Genomic DNA, 18955 nt, shown 5'->3' on the forward strand with positions numbered 1-18955 from the left:
TTATATATATACAAAAGACCCATAAGAAAAAAGAATAAAAATAATGCCAAATAAAGCATTATGAAACAAGGAATGTCCTAAAATGCCATTGAGTTTGTTTTTTGCTGGTTGTCTGCTGCTGATCATGGAGGTCTGTCCTTAAGCGTGGTTTATTTTCCCAGTGAGACTTCACTGGAAGAAAGCAGTTCCTTTACTAGCAGTAGCTTCTGGACTAAGGATGGTGTGTCCACCTCCCCTCTCAGGGCTAGGACCTGTACATGCTGCCACAGCCTCTGGGTTCTTATGTATCCATCCTGCTGTCTCGTTTCCCTGGTGTTCTCCATCCCCACTATGTAGTCGGAGGCCGCTTGTTCATTTCCCGGCTGCCCAGACCCAAAATAAACACACAGAAACTGTATTAATTGCAGTACTATTTGGCCAATGGTTTAAGTGTATTTCTAGCTAGCTCTTATGTCTTAAATTAACCCATTTCTATTAATCTGTGTATCACCACATGGTATGTCTTAAATTAACCCATTTCTATTAATCTGTGTATCACCATATGGTTGTGGCCTACCGGTAAGGTTCCGTCCAGCATCTCTCTCCTGCAACAGCTATGAGGCATCTCTCAGACTGACTCCAACTTCTTTCTCCCAGCATTCAGTTTAGTTTTCCCTGCCTAGCTCTGTTCTGCTCTGCTGTAGGCCCATGCAGCTTCTTTATTCATTAGTCAGTAAAAGCAACACATATACAGAAGGGCTCCCACTCCACCACAGGCTCTTAAAACAGTTTCATTTTCTCTCCCATAGGGGAGGGATTTGATGGCAATATCCCATTTAGGACTGAGTGTTCTAGGTTCTCTCTCTCTGCACTTTGTTTCGTTGTGGGTCTCTGTTTTTGTTCCCATCTACTGCAGAAGGAAACTTCTCTGATGATGGCTGGGCAGTGTAGTGATCTATGAGTATTGCAAAACATCATTAGGAGTCATTTTATTGCTAAACTCTTTTAGCAAAACAGTAGTGCTTGGATTTCCCCTAAGTCCCTGGCCTATCTAACCTCAGGTTCTTAACTCTCGGAGCAGTGTTGAGTATGGGTTCCATCTCATGGAGTGAGACTTAAATCCAATCAGATAACTTCCATAAACACTGTGACAATTTTGCACCAGTATATCTTTCAGGCAAGTCACTGTTATGCCCAGATGGCGGGGACCCCCAAAAGACCACCATGGAGACCAAATCCTGTGTGTAAAAGCAAAGATCCTTTATTCAAGTTCGAAATTGGACTCTCCATGTGTCCAACACATTGGTACCATCAGAGAGCCTCAAGCTCAGTTGGGGTGGGGATTTTATTATAGCAGAAGTTGGAGTGAGGGATTTCTAAGGTTCAGGACCCCTGATTGGCTGACATTTGTCTAAGGGTGTCTTGGTGAAAGGGGATGGGTGTGTGCTGGACTAAGGGACATCAGTTGATCCTGTCTACAATGGTTGGAACGTTAGGACTTTCTTTCCTCTTGTATGGTCTGTTCTTGGGTGGTGCTTGGGTGGTCTCAGTTTAGTCTTTCCTGGAACCAGGTATTGCCTTAAGGTAATCTGAAACTCAGGTCTCTATTGAGCTTGTCACAACTGAGTCCTACAGTCACCGTTGTAGATCACAGGGTTTATAGCTAGGTTGATGTTTACCTTTCTCCTTTGGTATCAGCAGAGTCCCTTCTTATCTTAGTACCATGAACACTAGTCTTTAGGGGTGAAAGCACTAGGAAGGCACCAGCTCAACTTCTCCATGTTCATCAAGTTGTTTGGGCATTGTCTTCAGCGGTATGGTTTTACCATCAGTTTGTAGTGAGCAACCAAAAGCCTTGGCAATAGCATGAATTGTTTGGGAGTGTCTCTGGGTCCCCTTTGGCCAACAACTTGATTATCTGTAAACCATTCCTGGAACTGGAGGTTTCATTTGGTGATGAGAGATGTCTAGTTAGGCATATACTGCCAAGCCCACCTTTTTTATTGGGTGTTAGGAAATCCATCCAGATTCAGGTCCCCATGCTTGCACATCAAGCTGTTTCTTTCTCACTGAGCCATCTCTCTTGCCCTGTACATAGCCTTTCTTATCCATCACCTGTATGTCCTTGATCTGCTTTTGCTTAAAGCTTTTCATAAACTACTTCCTATTGACATACACTGACCTTACTCTTCACTTTCCTAACCCTACTTACTCTTCAAGTGTCAGTTTAAGGATAGGTTGTTTTCTCTAATTGATTATAATTCCTATGGAGAGGGGTCGTGTCCCTGCAAACACTGCAGCCAGCAGAGGAATGATCCACAAGAGTCATGAAGGAAATGCAGGTCAGCACAATTTAGTGATACTGGTTCAAACCTCTAGAGTCTGACCCTGAGCAGTTTATGGTAAGCATATTTTTATTAAGATTTATTTATTATATATACAATGTTCTTCCTGCATGTATGCTTACAGGCCAGAAGAGGGCACCAGATCTCATTATAGATGATTGTGAGCCACCATATAGTTGCTAAGAATTGAACTCAGGACTTCTAAAAGATCAGCCAGTGCTCTTAATCCCTGAGCCATTTCTGTAGGAAGAAAGCCCGCTTGTTCGTCCCGGCTGCCCAGAACCAAAATAATCACACAGAAATTGTATTAATTAAAACACTGCTTGGCCCATTAATCTCTAACTTCTTATTGGCTAACTCTTATATTAATTTAACCTTAATACTGGACCTCTACCTTCCAGGACTGTGAGATAGTCCACTTCTGTGGTGGCAGACAGTGGAACATTAAGGGAAGCTTGTAATTACCCTCACTTACTGTCTGTTTTTCAGGCCGTAAGACACATAGGCAGAACCTAAGCAGACTTGACATTTCCCCAAGTTGAGGAGATAGAGTCGAGAATCCAGGAAGACCATGACTGCTAGAATTTTCAGGCAAGGTTACCAGAAATGAAAGAGCCCAGGAGATCTTCAAGGAGTTTGTGTTGAATGTGTGTTCATGAAGAAAACACTGGAAAGGAACAGGCAGAGCAATTTTCATGGGTCCAGGAATACTTTTCTTACCAACTGTGTTACACATACAATAATGTTGCTAAGCTATCTGAACAAGATAAAGAGAATGTCAAGAGATGAAAGAGTGTCAGCCCATAGTTCTTGTAAGCCTTGACTGTAGTTGGATGTGCTCATGAGATAGTAACTTCTCCAGTGGACTAATCAGCAATAGAGAGGGGTTCCATTTTGTTACTCCCCATGTTTCAAGTGGCTGTAGCCAGAGACTATATTAAAAGAACATGTTTCAAGTGGCTGTAGCCAGAGACTATATTAAAAGAACATGTTTCAAGTGGCTGTAGCCAGAGACTATATTAAAAGAACATTATTATTAAAAACTGGGAGCAATAGCAAGGAAAAGTCACAAGTCAGAGAGCCAGGGCTCAACCTCCCCCGGTCCCAAGGTGGAGACTGCTGCAGGAGGCAGTTATGGAGACCAGAGGCCAGCACACCCAAAGGTTAAGGAGACTTGGCTCAAGCAATGAAGGGTACCATGGGTTGTGGCCACGTATGTGGTGCCTAGTAGCTAGGTTCTTTGCCTGAAGATAACTGCAGTGTCTGCTAATGCCAAGCTTTAGGTCAATTAACCTTTCTGCCAAGAGGCTCACCGCCATGGGGAGAATTTTGAAGGCAGTGGATATTTGACATTTATATCTGCATCACCACCAACAGGGTGTTTAACTCAAGCACATTTTCAAGTCTAGAGATTGATCTGCCTATATAGATTTCAGTGCTATGTTTACTGTTTCTGCTGCCAATGCACTCATGTACTGCATGCTGTACAAACTGGGGAGTCCTGGAGCATGGCACAGCCTCATAGACTGTGTGTGACCAGCAGGAGCTTCTAGTACACATAGAAAGGAAGCTGCTGAAGTAAAGACAGCTCTGTCTAATATCTGACCCTTGACCTGTTCAGGGTCAGCACCAGTGCAATTGGGGTGGAAGAAGACCAAGCTAAGATTTTTAAAAAAAAAAAAAAAAACACAACTAAAGGCAAAGAAGATCTGTTCAATGAAATTAGAGCAAAAAAATTCCTGGATCTAGGGAAAGAAATGGATATCCAAACACAAGAAGCATTGAGAACCCCAAACAAACATAACCAAAGAACTTCTCCCTAACACAGTCAAGATGTCAAAACAAAGAAACAATAGTAAAAACTGCAAGAGAAAAATGCCGGTCACAATGACAGACACATCAGAATAACATCAGACCTCTGGCAGAAACCCTAAAAGCCAGAAAAAAAATAGAATAATATATTGTCTTTGAAAGGATATAATTATATACCAAGATTGCTGCATTCAACAGACCTATGTGGGGAGGTTGTTTTGTTTGTTTTCTTGAAAACAGATATAAATAACCCAGGCTGGCCTCAAACGTACACAGCAACCCTGTATTAGCCTCATGAGTACAGGATTGCAGGTATGAATCACTTGACCAGTGTAACTGAAAGTTTCTCTCCTGCCTACCAGTTCCTGAGTAACCACTCTGGGGCTTAATATTGATTGTAATTGCTTGACTGATGGCTCAGGCTTCTTACTGGATAGCTTTTACATATAAATTAACCCATTTCTAATAGTCTGTATATGACTATATTTCCCATGGCTTATAGGTCATGCTCTGACATCTTACTCCTCCAGTAGCTGCTGGCGTCTCCCTCGACTCCGCCTTCTTTCTCCCTGTATTTAGTTTGGCTTTCCCACCTAGCTACAGCAGCTTATTTATAAACCATATTCACAGTGTACAGAAGGGCATCCCACATCAGACCAGGTCAAAGTTATCTTTTAAAGTCTACAGGGAAAGACATTTCAAGACAAGCACAAACAGAAACTGTTCATGGCCACCACTTCAGCCCTGAAAAGAATAGCCATGGTAGTTAGCTCTTCTCATCACTATGACCAACACTGAAGAAGAAACTTAAGGAAGGGAAGTTTTGTTTTGGATCACAGATTCAGAGAATTCAGTTTATGATAGCAAGATGACTGAAGTGATGTGGCCCATGGAGATGGGATCCAGTGCAGCAGCTCTAAAGGAGCTTGTTCACATCTTTGGAGACAGGAAGCAGAGAGAGCGGCCCTGGGTTTGTCTATCACTGTAGTGAGTGGTGATACATACCTATAACCCCAGCCTTTAGGAGGGGTGGTCAGGAGGGTCAGAAGTTCAAGACAAGCCAGGTGATAGTGGTACACGCCTTTAATCCCAGCCCTCGAGAGACAGAGGCAGGCGGATCTCAGTGAGTTTGAGACCAGCCTAGGCTACACAGAGAAATCCTGTCTTAAAAATCAAAACAGGGGTATACTACATACTCAGCTGCCATCATTGCCTTAAGCAAATATACACAGAGACTGCCGAGACAAAATAGAGACTAAAAATAGATCCTCACATATAGTCAGCTGATATTCCATAAAGGTGCAAGACAGTTTGTTAGGACAGAATAATCTTTGGAACAAAACCGGTAATTTTATAGTTGTGCATTCAATTTTGAAAAAACTGGCTACAACCTTTTACCTCAGTACAGTGTACAAAAATGAACTTAAAATGGTCCATAGACTTTAAAGGTTAAATTAAAAATCTTTGTAAGGAGTATTCAAGAACAGGAGACTGACAGGCTGGTTGTGGTGGCTCATGACTGTAATCCAGCACGTGGGAGTCTGAGGCAGGAGGAGTTTGAGGTCACTCTGAGCTACATATAAAGGTTCAGGCCAACCTGAGCTAAAGAATGATAGTAAAGAATAATATTTTCTAGCTCCATCCATTTTCCTGCAAAATTCAAGCTATTGTTATTTTTTTCTGCTGTGTAGTACTCCATTATGTAAATGTACCACATTTCCCTTATCCATTCTTCGGTCGAAGGGCATTTAGGTTGTTTCCAGGTTCTGGCTATGACAAACAATGCTGCTATGAACATAGTTGACACATGTCCTTATGGCATGATTGAATATCCTTTGGGTATATACCCACAAGTGCTATTGCTGGGTCTTGAGGAAGGTTGTTTCCTAATTTCTGAGATATCGCCACACTGACATCCAAAGGGATTGTACCAGTTTGTATTCCCACCAGCAATGCAGAAGTGTTCCCTTTTCCCCACAACCTCTCCAGCATAAGTTGTTATCAGTGTTTTTGATCTTGGCCATTCTTTCAATTGTAAGATGGAATCCCAGGGTTGTTTTGATTTGCATTTCTCAGATGACTAAGGATGTTGAACATTTCCTTAAGTGTCTTTCAGCCATTTTAGATTCTTCCGTTGAGAGTTCTCTGTGTAGGTCTGTACTCCATTTTCTTTTCTTTCCTTTCCTTTTTTTTTTTGTATTATGTGATATCTTTTGGTGTCCACTTTCTTGAGTTCTTTGTATATTTTGGAGATCAGACCTCTGTCTGATGTAGGGTTAGTCAAGATCTTTTCCCATTCTGTAGGCTGTAGTTTTGTCTTGTTGACCGTGTCATTTGCTTTACAGAAGCTTTTCAGTTTCAGGAGGTCCCATTTATTAATTGTTTCTCTCAGTATCTGTGCTGCTGGGGTTCTATTTAGGAAGTGGTTCCCTGTGCCAATGTGTTCAATTGTACTTTCTACTTTCTCTTCTATAAGGTTCATTGTGGCTGACTTTATGTTGAAGTCTTTGATCCATTTGGACTTGAGTTTTGTGCATGGTGATAGATATGGATCTATTTTCATTCTTCTACATGTTGATATCCAGTTATGCCAGCACCACTTGTTAAATATGCTTTTGATATTTTTTGCTTCTTTGTCAGTGCTCTTTATTTTTTTCTCTGCCATTATAAATTCTCAAGCTCACATATATATACATATATGTATATATATATGTATGTATATATGTATACACACACACATATCCTCATTCATTTTCTTGGGGACACAGGCATTCTTTGAAGATACCTAGGGAAACTTATCAGCTACTTTGTAGCTAACCACAGCTGCAGCTGTGGGAGGCGCTGGCCTTCTCATAGTGGCATTTCATTTGTATTTTAGTAGATAAAACTTGTCTGGTGATCAGAAAAGTAAAACAGCCAAATTAGGCATCTGTTGACTGCCCTCAGGGTATGAGTACCACCACTGCATCTTTCAGAATGCCTTGCAGTGCATTCTAGTCATTTTTATGGTTCATAGATGTTATATGATGGTTTGATTAGTGTGTGTGTTCTTATATATATGTAATTGTAAGTAAACATAAAATAATAGGATTCCCTTTGGCCTTTTCAAACATCCTCAGAACTATTTATCCTGCCTGCCTCCATTTTCCTGTGTGTTCCCTTCCTCCCCTCTCTCTGGGCAAATCCCCTCACAGTCCTGTTTTTCCCTTTATAAAGCCTGTAGAGCTCCTGCTGCTCCATGGTCTATTTTTACTATCCTGGTGTCTTAGTCACTTTCTGTTGCTGTGATAAAACTCCATGACCCAGGCAACTATAGAAGGAAGGCTTGTTCTGAGCTTATATCTAGGATAAGAGTCCCACCACCATCATGGCAGTTGGCATGAACAAAGCTGAGAGTTTACACCTCAGACAGCAATCAGGGAACAGAGCAAACAGAATGACAAAGCCTGTCTCCCTGCCTAGGGACACACCTCTTCCATCAAGGCCATACCTCCTAATCCTACCCACACAGTAAACTGGAGACCAAATATTCAAATGTCCAAGAATATGGGGACTTCTCATTTAAAACCCTGTCCCTGGTATCTGATATTCCAGGTTATGTGCTTAACATCTAAAGGTCTGGAGCTAAGCTCAACAAGTAAGAGAGAACATGTGGTGTTTGTCTTTCTAGGTCTGGGTTACCTCACTCAGTGTAATATTTTATAGTTCTGTTTTCCTGTGAATTTCATGATTTCATTTTTCTTTACCATAAATAGTATTCTCTTGTGTGTGGTGTGTGTACCACATTTGCACCATCCATGCATCACTTGAGGAACATCGAGATTGTTTCTGTTTTGTAGCCTCTGTGAACAGAGTGGCAGTGAGCATGGCTGAGGCAACACCATATGGAGTAAGAAATCTTCGGGCTTCTGCTGAAGACTATGCTAGGTGGCTTATATAGATACCTTTTTTAAAATCTCATTTTACAGAGGAGGAAATGGGGCATAGAGGTCAGCAAAGCCAAGATTCAAATATAATAAGTCTGACTTAATCCTTCTTCGTTAATCATTATTCAAGGCTGAATGAGGATGACGGCATATATAAATAAATACAAAGAGGAAGTGTGTGCTGTGTCATTTCAAAGGAGGAGATGCTCATGTTAGTATCTTATCGGGAGTCAAAGACTTTTTGCAAGAATTGGAATGTTTACTAAGCCATGATTTGGGGTTCGATTTTCAAGGTGCTTCATTTTGGCAGAATAAGAGAAGCAAAATAATAGCATCTGTAAAGAATTAAATGTGAAATTATAGTATATCAGGTAGTCGTGAGGCTGCCCCTGCTTGTCTAACGTTACCACCAGTTGTAAGTGAGCAAATGCTCAGTGGTAGCTTGAAGTCTCAGGAAACTGGCCCACTTTGAGATATATGATCTATGAGGAAGGTATGCATAAGAAGCCATGGAGGCTGGGAAATGGCTCATTGTGTAAGATCATGTACTGCACACTAATGGAGATCTGAGTTCAAATCCCCCAAGCCCATGTAAAAAGACAGGTGCGGTCATACACACACCCGCAACACCAGTGCTGTGAGGGGATTGAGACAGCGTCCCTGGGACTTGCTGACCACCAGTCTGGTTCCAGGTTCCATAAGAGAACTACCTCTAGGGAATAAGATGATGGGAGTGATGGAGCAGAGACCCACTGTGCTCCCTCGGCCTCCGCACTCACAACCATGTGTGCATGCACCACACACATGACAGCATTAGTGTCCCACTGCCAGAAGGACCTGGAGAGAGCCCTCGTGAAGGCAAGTAGTAGCTCTACTGGAACCACCAGGAAAATTCAGCCAGGGTTCTTGCTCTTGCCATGTTTGCTCATTCTACCTGGAAATGTGGCTGAACATGTACCACCAGGATCTCCATCATGAAGGACAAAGGCTCCATTAGGTTGTATTGAGGGATCTTCCTTGAATGGGTTTTTTAAGACCCATCTAGCCAATGAAAGAGATCATGTTAGCTCTTTATACATTAAAAAACAACAACAACAAAAGCTTGTAAATCTTAAAAATATAAAAGCTGGAGAAATACAAGAATATTGATGAAGATGAACTTCTTGGCATTTGCCAGTGTTCTAGATGAGCAGTACTACCAGCTGGACCCCAGTAGAAAGACCAGACCAGGAAGCAGCCACCAACTCGTATAAGATCTCCTTATGTTCTTGGACAAGGAGATCTTTGAACAGAAATACTTTGGAGGAACTTGTGCCCTTCACCAAGAACACAAAGGGGAGAATTTTTAGCCTCAAAGAAAAGGCTATATAGAAACTCATGAAAAAGAAGAAGTGGTCCACCTGGCGGTGGTGGCGCATGCCTTTAATCCCGTCACTGGGAGACAGAGGCAGGTGGATCTCTGCATTCAAGGCCAGCCTGGCATTCAAGGCCAGCCTGGTCTACAGAGAGACAGAGAGTTCCAGGATACCCAGAGCTAAACAGAGAAACTCTGTCTCAAAAAAAGGAGTGGGGGGAGAAGGAAAGGCGATTCTGGGTCCAAAATCTAGAAAAAATTTTGACCATCACCTCTGACACTGAACTCTGAAATCCTGCAACTGCCCTTTTGCTCAAGGATCAGCGATTGATGAGTAAACAGCCAAGAGCAAAGATGGCAGAAGGCCTGTGCAGAATGTGGTCAAAGGTGAAAATGCGAAGCCGGTGTTTGAGGAAACTTCTTGTCCCCCATAGATGTGGAAGAGGAGTCTACAGGAAATGAAAGCCAGTGGCTCTGGTCTGCAAGACGTCAACCTCGACATCCAGAACATTCCAACTAGGACCCTGAAGACATTTACAAAGGCTCTGGCAACCAACGGTCACACAAAGCTTAGCCTGACTTTTCCTGTAGCGATGATTTTGCAGTCATTGCTTTTCAGATATGCTGAAAGTAAACAAGACGATGAAAGCCTAAACATAGAATCAAATTTTATAACCAGAACTGGAATCCTGGTCTTAGAAGCCCTGAAAGATCTTGATGGAGACTGAGAATGACAATCTAGCTGGGTAGCGGTGGCATACACCATTAATCCCAGAACTCAGGAGATAGAATCAGGAGGATCTCTGAGTTCAAAGCCAGCCTGGTCTACAGAGTGAGCTCTAGGACAGCCAGGACAACACAGAGAAATCCCACCTCTAAAAATAAAACAAAACACACACATACACACAAGACTGGCAATCAAAGGCAGTAGTTGAGAATGGTGGGGAGTTTGATGGCATGCAGGCAGACACTGGAACTGAGAGCTTCATCTTTATCTGCAGGCTTGATCTTACACAATGAGCCATTTCCCAGCCTCCATGGCTTCTTATGCATACCTTCCTCATTGATCATCTATCTCAAAGTGGGCCAGTTTCCTGAGACTTCAAGCTACCACTGAGCATTTGCTCACTTACAACTGGTGGTAACATTAGACAAGCAGGGCACATTTTGAGAAAAAATGTGCAGGCTTGGGGGGGGGGCGGGGGTTGGGGGGGGCTTTTGAAATCTTAAAGCCCCAGAACATACTTCCTCCAAAAAAGCCACACCTTCTAATACTCCTAATCCTTTCAAACAGTTCCACTCCCTGGTGACTAAGCATTTAAGTATATGAGCCTATAGGGACCATTCTTTGTTTTTGTTTTTGTTTTTTTTTCTTTTCGAGACAGGGTTTCTCTGTGGCTTTGGAGCCTGTCCTGGAACTAGCTCTGTAGACCAGGCTGGTCTCGAACTCACAGAGATCCGCCTGTCTCTGCCTCCCGAGTGCTGGGATTAAAGGCTATAGGGACCATTCTTATTCAAACACCACAGACTGTATAAGTAATTGATGTGGGATTCCCCTCTGTATGCTGTGAATATGTTTTGCAACCATTGGTTAGTAAAAGAATCTACTTCAGCCTATAGAAGGGCAGAATATAGTCAGGCTGGAAGAGATATAGCAAGAGAGGTGGCAGAATCAGGGAGAAGCCATGTAGCTGTCAAAGGAGAAAGATGCCCGCTGAAGCCCATGCCTGCCAAAGCTTACTGGAATCTTGCCAGTGGGCCACATCCTCATGGTGATACACAGATTAATAGAGATGGGTTAATTTAAGATATAAGAGCTAGCTAGAAATATGCATGAGCTAATAGGCCAAGCAGTGTCTTAATTAATACAGTTTCTGTGTAATTGTTTCGGGTCTGGGCAGCCAGGAAATGAACAAACAGTCTCCGCCTACAGGTAATATCTAATGATAGGGAAGGAAAAACACATACACACAGACACATACACAGACGTATACTCACATTCACACATGAACACAGAAGTAGAATAGTTCATCCACCAGGAAAAAATTTGGCAGAACACGAATTTAGGAGAACACGAATAAATTAATCCCACACTAATTCAGAATTAAGTATAATAAGGGGTTCTTTATTTAAGGGGGACTCACAGATCATAGTCCTCTGCACAAATGGGAAATAGGAACCGAATTCAGCATCCAGGCGAGAGGAGAGAGAAAGCATGGGCACATGAGCGCACAACTCTTTGGTACCCTAGGCCAAGCCCAACCTGATCCAGCCTCTCAAAGGCCATTGGCTGAAGGAGGTTCCCCATCACCTCCCCCTTTTGTCTAAATAAGAGAGTTCCAAACCTGATATAAAACTATATACACTAAGAACAGATATCAAGTATAAAAAAATTAGAATTACAACCAGCATAAACAATATTAAGCAAGAAACATATGCTAAATGTTTCAATAATTATTCTATCCTAAAGAGTCTAAGTCTTGTATTAGAAATGGCTTGGCTAAGTTGAAAGAGGAAAGTAACCCTGTTGAAAACCTGAGAAGGAACATAATATTACTTGAGTAGGCAGGAAGTGAAATCAAGCAGCTTCCAAAATGTGCAGTAGATGACAGAGGCTACCTGGGCAGTCCCCCAAAGTCTCATTTGCAATGTTGGAGCAATTAACTTTGGCTAAGGCCTAGAGTAACTGACGGACCATTTTCAGAGGCAGAAAAATTTTCAAAACCATCTTATCCTTTCTTGGCAAGGTTTGACAGTTTCTTTTATTCCTTGTGTCCTGCTTGTCCAGTCCAGACACCATGCATTTTGTCAGTGGTCGAGGCACGGGCGGTTCTTTGCCCAAAGGCCATTTTTGCCAAGAAGAAAACAAGCTCCAGTAGAGTGTGTTTCCAAAACATTAAACAGAATTACCATATAACTTTGAGTTCTACTCCCAAATAGATATTCCCCCTCTCCACCCCCAGATTTTTTTAAACAAAGGGCTAGGAGGTGAAGCTCAGTGGTAGAGACTTGTGTGGCATGCCTCTGCCTCCCAAGTGCTGGGGTTTAAGGGTGAATGCCACACTGCCATGCTGGCCAGTCATTTTTTAGAGTTGGAATCTCAGAGTATGTCCTCAGAATGCAGGGAGGAGCAGAAACTACTACATCTAACTGAACTAGTTTGCATTAATTGAATTCAGTGCAACTAGGAAAAGACCAAAAAGTTGGGCGTGGTGGAGCACACCTTTAATCCCAGCAGTCTGGAGGCAAAGGATTCTGTGAGTTCGAGTTCAGCCTAGTTTATATAGGAATTCAGGCCTAAGTAGTGTGACCCTGTCTCAAAGAACAACAAAAAAAGGGAAAGACAAAGCTCTGAGTACAAAATGTGCACAGGGTATATAGTGGAGTCACACAGGAACTTTGACTTTTTGTCTTTGAGAAGGTGGTGTCCTACCATGTTAGAAAGAAAAACTGCTCATTCTTACAGAATAAGGCTAACCCTGTTCTTTGATTATAGATGATGAAAGCCATAAACAAGTCGAATGAGCATGTCCTGGCGGGAGGGGCCTGCTTCAATGAAAAGGCAGATTCTCATCTCGTGTGTGTGCAGAATGACGATGGAAACTATCAGACCCAGGCCATCAGTATTCACAATCAGCCCCGGAAAGGTAAGCAGCTGCACATGGAGGGGTTTGCTTTTATTCATTTATTTATATTATTATTTATACAGGTATGTATGTTTTGCCTACATGTATGTCTGCGCTTCACATGTATGTCTGGTTCTAGCAAAGTCCAGAAAACCGCATTGGCTGTCCTGGGCCTAGAATTGCAGTCAGTAGCAAGCCACCTTTGGAAGAGCAGCTAATGCTCTTAACCATTGAGTAATGTCTCCCACCCCTATTTTAATATAATTACTATTGTTTAAGATGGGGTCTTACCACGTCTTCCTAGCTGGCCTGGAAATCATCTTGTACACCAGGCTGGCCTTGAACTCAAGAGATCCTCCTGTCTCTGCCTCCTGAGTGCAGGATTTAAGTCTCTGGCCACCACACCTGGCACAGTGAAATTTTTTTTATAGTGAAAGGTTGTTCTGTTGAATGATTGGATATCTCAGGCTCCTGCCACTTACTTTCCAGTAGATACGTGACCACACCATAATCCTTTCAAGTATATTTTCAGGATTGCTTTCCCTACTCGAGTAACAGGAATTGTTTTAAAAGAACTGTCGTTGGCTGGAGAGATGGCTCAGCAGTTAAGAACCCATACAGCTCTTTTCCTTCCCTTTCCCTTTTTCTCTCTCCTCCTTCTCTTCCTCCCTCCCTTCCTTCCTCCATCCCTCCCTTCTTTCTGTTTTTTGAGATGTGTTTCTCTGTGTAGCTCTGACTATTCTGGAACTCACTCTGTAGACCAGACTGGCCTCAAACTCAGAAATCTGCCTGCTCCTGCATTCTGGGATTAAAGGTGTGTACCACCTATGCCTGGCTCCCTAGAGCTTCATAATACCTTAGTACAGTTCCCTGTACTCAGACAGGGCAAGTTTGAGCCACCCATAACTCCAGCTCCACCAGAATCCGGTGCCTCTAGCTTATATATATATGCACCTGCATGCTCTCAATTACACACACACACACACACACACAATTTAAATAATAAAAGTAAATATTTTTGAAAGAACTATCTTCAGATATTGAGAGGCCAACATTGGTATCTGAAGGTGAGACTAGGCTGTGTACTGAGAGTATGCCAGTAGCATTTGCAGCTCAGGGAAGACCTTTGGTATAGTGCAGCCTGGGGTATGGTCTCACTACTTGCAAAGGAAGACTGCTCATAGGTGGGTCTTAAAGATGCCCAAGTGGTTCTAGAATACGTTCAAGTTCAAGAAAACTTGTTCAGGTGGCAGCGCCCAAAGTGTTCCTCAGGTCCTGTGGCTTGAAATATCCACATAGTCAGGCTTGGTGCTGTCTAGAGAGACCCTGTCTCAAAAACACAAAACAAACAAAAATAAATAATTAAATAAAATATTCACTCAAGTATTAAATCTGGGAAAGTTGTATTAAATAAGTTCCAGCCAGCCAACATGGTACCTTCCGGCTTTTGACAGTGGATGGGGAGAAGGGTGATGTGTAGCTCTTCCCAAATCCATTCGACCACAAACCTTATTTCCCTCCAGGTCCTCCTGAAACTGTTCCTTTAGTGTGTTTTGTGAAGCATTCCCTAGTCTGCAATAATGGTGGTCATTGTCTTCAATTTATATATAATTAAAGTCAATTGATTAGTGGGAGCATAAAAATATTTAGTATGTGTGTTTTCAAATACAAAATCCAAAATAGGGCTGGAGAGTCGACTCAGTGGTTAAGAGCACTGACTGCTCTTCCAGAGGTCCTGAGTTCAATTCCCAGCAACCACAAGGTGGCTCACAACCATCTGTAATGAGGTCTGGTGCCCTCTTCTGGCCTGTAGGCATATATGGAGGCAGAATGTAGTATACATAATAAGTAAATATTTTAAAAAATCCAACATTAAGCAGGGTGGTAAATCCACAGTGTTCCCTATTATTCAGTTACATCTAATTAGTTAGATATGTCTAGAATACTGGAAAATGTTCTGGATATCATTGATGAAAAATTCTGGTAAAAGGCGGTGACATCTAGAGGATAATCTGAGACCTCTGAGGAGTCAGGACATAGGTGAAAGGAAGACCGTTTCAATAAAATATGCATGCTTATCCTGGAAACATACTTTAGAAGAAGAGTAAAAATTGCCTTTTTTAAATATGAAAATAAAGGTTCAGTTTATTCTCTAATAGCTACCAAACTGGAACCATTAAGTTAAAAGGTAGCTAGGGAAACTTAATGGTAGAGTGGTTCTCTAACACACATGGGGTCTTGGAAGCCATGATGGTGGGGGTGGTGATGATGACGTGCAGAGCCAGCTCCAGTGGGCAAGTGTTACAGGGCTCAATTTGAGTCATGCTCTGTAATTCTGAGAGTTGTTCAGAGATAGGATGCTTGCCTTGTGTCTCCTTGTGTCTGACAAGGGCTGGATTGCTGCCTGTTAGATGTATTATAAGAACAATCAGTAAGAAATTGGATTAGTCCAGCCCAGTTTTAGATGTAGGAAAATAGCTGGGTGGTGGTGGCAAATGACTTTAATCCCAGCACTCTGGAGGTGGACAGGTGGATCTTCAAGTTCAAGGCCAACCTGGTCTACACTATGAGTTCCAGGACAGCCTGGTCTACATAGTGAGTTCCAGGACACGTAGGGACAACACAGGGAAACCCTATCACAAACAAAAGTGTAGGAAAATAAGAGCAATATAAGTTGTAAGCGCATATCCTTTCCTTTCTGGAGAGATGGTGGTAGTGTAGTGTGATGTGCGTGTGTGTGTGCGTGCATGCATGAGTGTGTGCATATGTGTGTGCATGTGGATGTCTCACGTGCATGTAGATGTATATGCACTTACTTGGCACTTCTCTATGTGGGAATCAGAAGTCAGCTTCAGGTATCTTCTTTAATTACTTGCTCACTGTTTTGTTTTATTGTTGTGTTGTTTCTCTAACATTTATTTATTGTGTTTGTGTTTAGGTCAGACAACAATTTGAGAAAATAGGTTTTCTCCTTCTGACACATGGGTCCCAGGGATAGAAATCAAGTCACCAGATTGGTGGCAAGGGTTTTTTACTTCCTGAGTCATCTAGCCAGCCCCTGTCCCAACCCCTGACTTGTTTTGAAAGAGGATCTCTCACTGAACCTGGAGTTCACTGGCTTGGATGGCTGGCCAGTGAGCTCCTGGGAGCTGCTTGTCCCCACCTGCTATCTGGAATTACAGATGGACACTATTATACCTCAAATTTTCATGGGTGCTGAAGAGCCAAACTCTGGTTGTCATGGTTATATAGCAGGTAGTGTACCAACTGAGATATCTCCCAACCCTAAATATTCATTCCAAATAGACTTTTAAAAATAACTCTACTGGGGGCTGGAGAGATGGCTCAGAGGTTAAGAGCATTGCCTGCTCTTCCAAAGGTCCTGAGTTCAATTCCCAGCAACCACATGGTGGCTCACAACCATCTGTAATGAGGTCTGGTGCCCTATTATGGCCTGCAGGCATACACACAGACAGAATATTGTATACATAATAAGTAAATAAATAAACAAATATTTAAAAAAAAACCCAACTTTACTTTGGGGCTGGAGAGATGGCTCAGTGGTTAAGAGCATTGCCTGCTCTTCCAAAGGTCCTGAGTTCAATTCCCGGCAACCACATGGTGGCTCACAACCATCTGTAATGAGGTCTGGTGCCCTTTTTTGGCCTGCAGGCATACACACAGATAGAATATTATATACATGATAAATAAATATTTTAAAAATATTTTAAAAAATAACTACTTGGGAGAGGTACACACCTTTAATCCCAGCACTTGTGAGTTCAAGGCTAGGCTGGTCTACATAGTAAGACCCTGTCTCCAAAAAGCAAATAAAAACATCAGACCAGCTGGGTGGTTTGATTCTTGTTTGAGGAAGGAAGAGTACAGCAGAATGCAGGGTTGATTGTATCTTAAATTCTCTCACAAGCATATGGTAAACATTTGAACTAACTGGTTGGTGCACGTGGTGGTGTTTTGTTTTCTGTGTGCTGATATCTGGAATTCCCCTCATTATTGTTCCCAATGCTCATCTCAGTGATCCGTCTTCACTAACCTATTTCTCTGTCTGTTATAGTGACTGGTGCCAGTTTCTTTGTGTTCAGTGGTGCTCTGAAGTCCTCTTCAGGATACCTTGCCAAGTCCAGTATTGTGGAAGGTAAAGGATGTGCCTCAGTTCTTTCCTGATTGTACAGCTGAAAAGTAAGCTCTAAACCGGCTGCACAGACCAGATGTACAGGGAAACGGAGGCAGGCGTGCACGCTCATCCTAGATGAAACATTGGGGGTGGGGGGGGGGCTTGACACTGAGCTGTAGATGTCTGTCTTAGGGTTTTATAGCTGTGAAGAAAGACCATGACCACAGCAACACTGATGAAGGAAGCTTTTAATTGGCTAGTTCAGAGGTGGGAAGCATGGTGGCGTGCAGGCAGACCTGGTGCTGGAGAGGTAGCTGAGAGTTCTACATCTGGATCTGCAGGCACCAGGAAAAGACAGTGAGCCACTAGGCCTTGTTTAACTTCTAAAACCTCAAAGTCCACCACCAGTGACACACTTCCTCCAACACGACTACACCTGTGAGTCTGTGGGGACCATTTTCATTCAGACCACAATCTGTAACCTGTAGTTCTGTAGTTGTTTTTTTTTTTTTTTTGACTGCCAGCTAGCTACTCAGGAGGCTAAGGCAGGAAGTAACTGGAACTGACTAGAACCCAGGAATTCCAGACCAGTCTAACTAATATTACAAAAGCCTGGCATGCAGTTGCCTAGTTCTCCAAAGAAGGGGATAAGTACAGGTACCACAGACACTGGTGAAATGTCAGAGATGGCCCTTCATTTTGATATAGGGTGCCTGAGGGTTTGTAATATAGGGACAGATACCATACTGCAGATCTACAGGAGTGTAGGTGCTGTCCCTCCCTCCTCCCATAGAAATACTGCCACTGCCATTGAGGTGCAGGTGAAGTGTGCTGTGATTAGCCGTGGCTCACCCTGATAGAGGCTGATTAACACCTTGGGAAGGCAGGCCAGCCTGCTGTTGATTTTCTTTTTGTCGTTGTTCCCTACTGTATTTTGGTCTAGTTATTCTTGTTGCATTACAAATCTCTCCAGATTTGATGGTGTAAAGCAGTTTCTATCGTGCTTGCCGACTCCTCTAGCAGAGGGACTGTGATAGGATAGTCCCGAGGGAGAGTTCCTCTCTGCTCCAGGACATTTGGTGGTCTCAGCTGGGATGACTTAAAGGCACAGAGTTATTTTCTAGCAATAAAACAGAATTCCCTGAGGATTTTTTTCACGTATCTGTCTAGATCTGTTGATTTGGAAACCAGTAGTGTTCCCCAGAGGATTCTAAACACAAGTGTCCCAGCAACAAAGTAGAGACTGCATTGCTTTTTGTGCCCCAGCGGGAGGCTCTTCTAGTGTACCTTCCTAGCGCTGTAGTGCTGGTGGGGCAAAGAGAAGACTCCAATTCCTGATGAAGTAGTAACAGGAAGTTTTGTGTCTTTATATTATAATTGAATGTATGTGGCCATGAGCTGGGATTTGTTTACACCTAAGAGTTGCTGTAGTTTTGTGTTTGGTTTGGTTTGATTTTCTGAGACAAGGTCTCACTATGTAGCTTTGGCTAGCCTGGAACTTGCTATGTATACATCATAGCCTTGAACTCAAAAAAATACAATTACGGGCTGAAGAGATGGCTCAGAGGTTAAGAGCATTGCCTGCTCTTCCAGGGGTCCTGAGTTCAATTCCCAGCAACCATATGTGCTCACAACCATCTGTAATGAGATCTGGTGCCCTCTTCTGGCCTGCAGGCATACACACAGACAGAATATTGTGTACATAATAAATATTAAAAAAAATACAATTACTGGCAAAGTCCTGTTATAACAGTTCCAAACAGATCAAAACCAGTTCA

At 42.6% G+C, this 18955-nt stretch overlaps 1 protein-coding gene across 4 annotated transcripts in view; it reads left to right on the top strand.

The window, feature by feature from the left end:
- The window catches only part of Zfyve9 (zinc finger FYVE-type containing 9), a 119698-nt gene that overhangs the window by 88100 nt on the left and 12643 nt on the right, over positions 1-18955 (top strand). For all 4 annotated transcript variants that reach the window (XM_050136108.1, XM_050136106.1, XM_050136105.1 and 1 more), the window contains 2 exons: positions 12913-13063; positions 17118-17198. In XM_050136108.1, coding sequence (XP_049992065.1) covers positions 12913-13063; positions 17118-17198 — 232 coding nt within the window. The remainder of the gene's footprint in view (positions 1-12912; positions 13064-17117; positions 17199-18955) is intronic.

Source organism: Alexandromys fortis, unplaced genomic scaffold (genome assembly GCF_014885135.2).
Source record: "Alexandromys fortis isolate MF-2015 unplaced genomic scaffold, M_Fortis_MF-2015_v1.1 scaffold_13, whole genome shotgun sequence".
Lineage (NCBI taxonomy): Eukaryota > Metazoa > Chordata > Mammalia > Rodentia > Cricetidae > Alexandromys > Alexandromys fortis.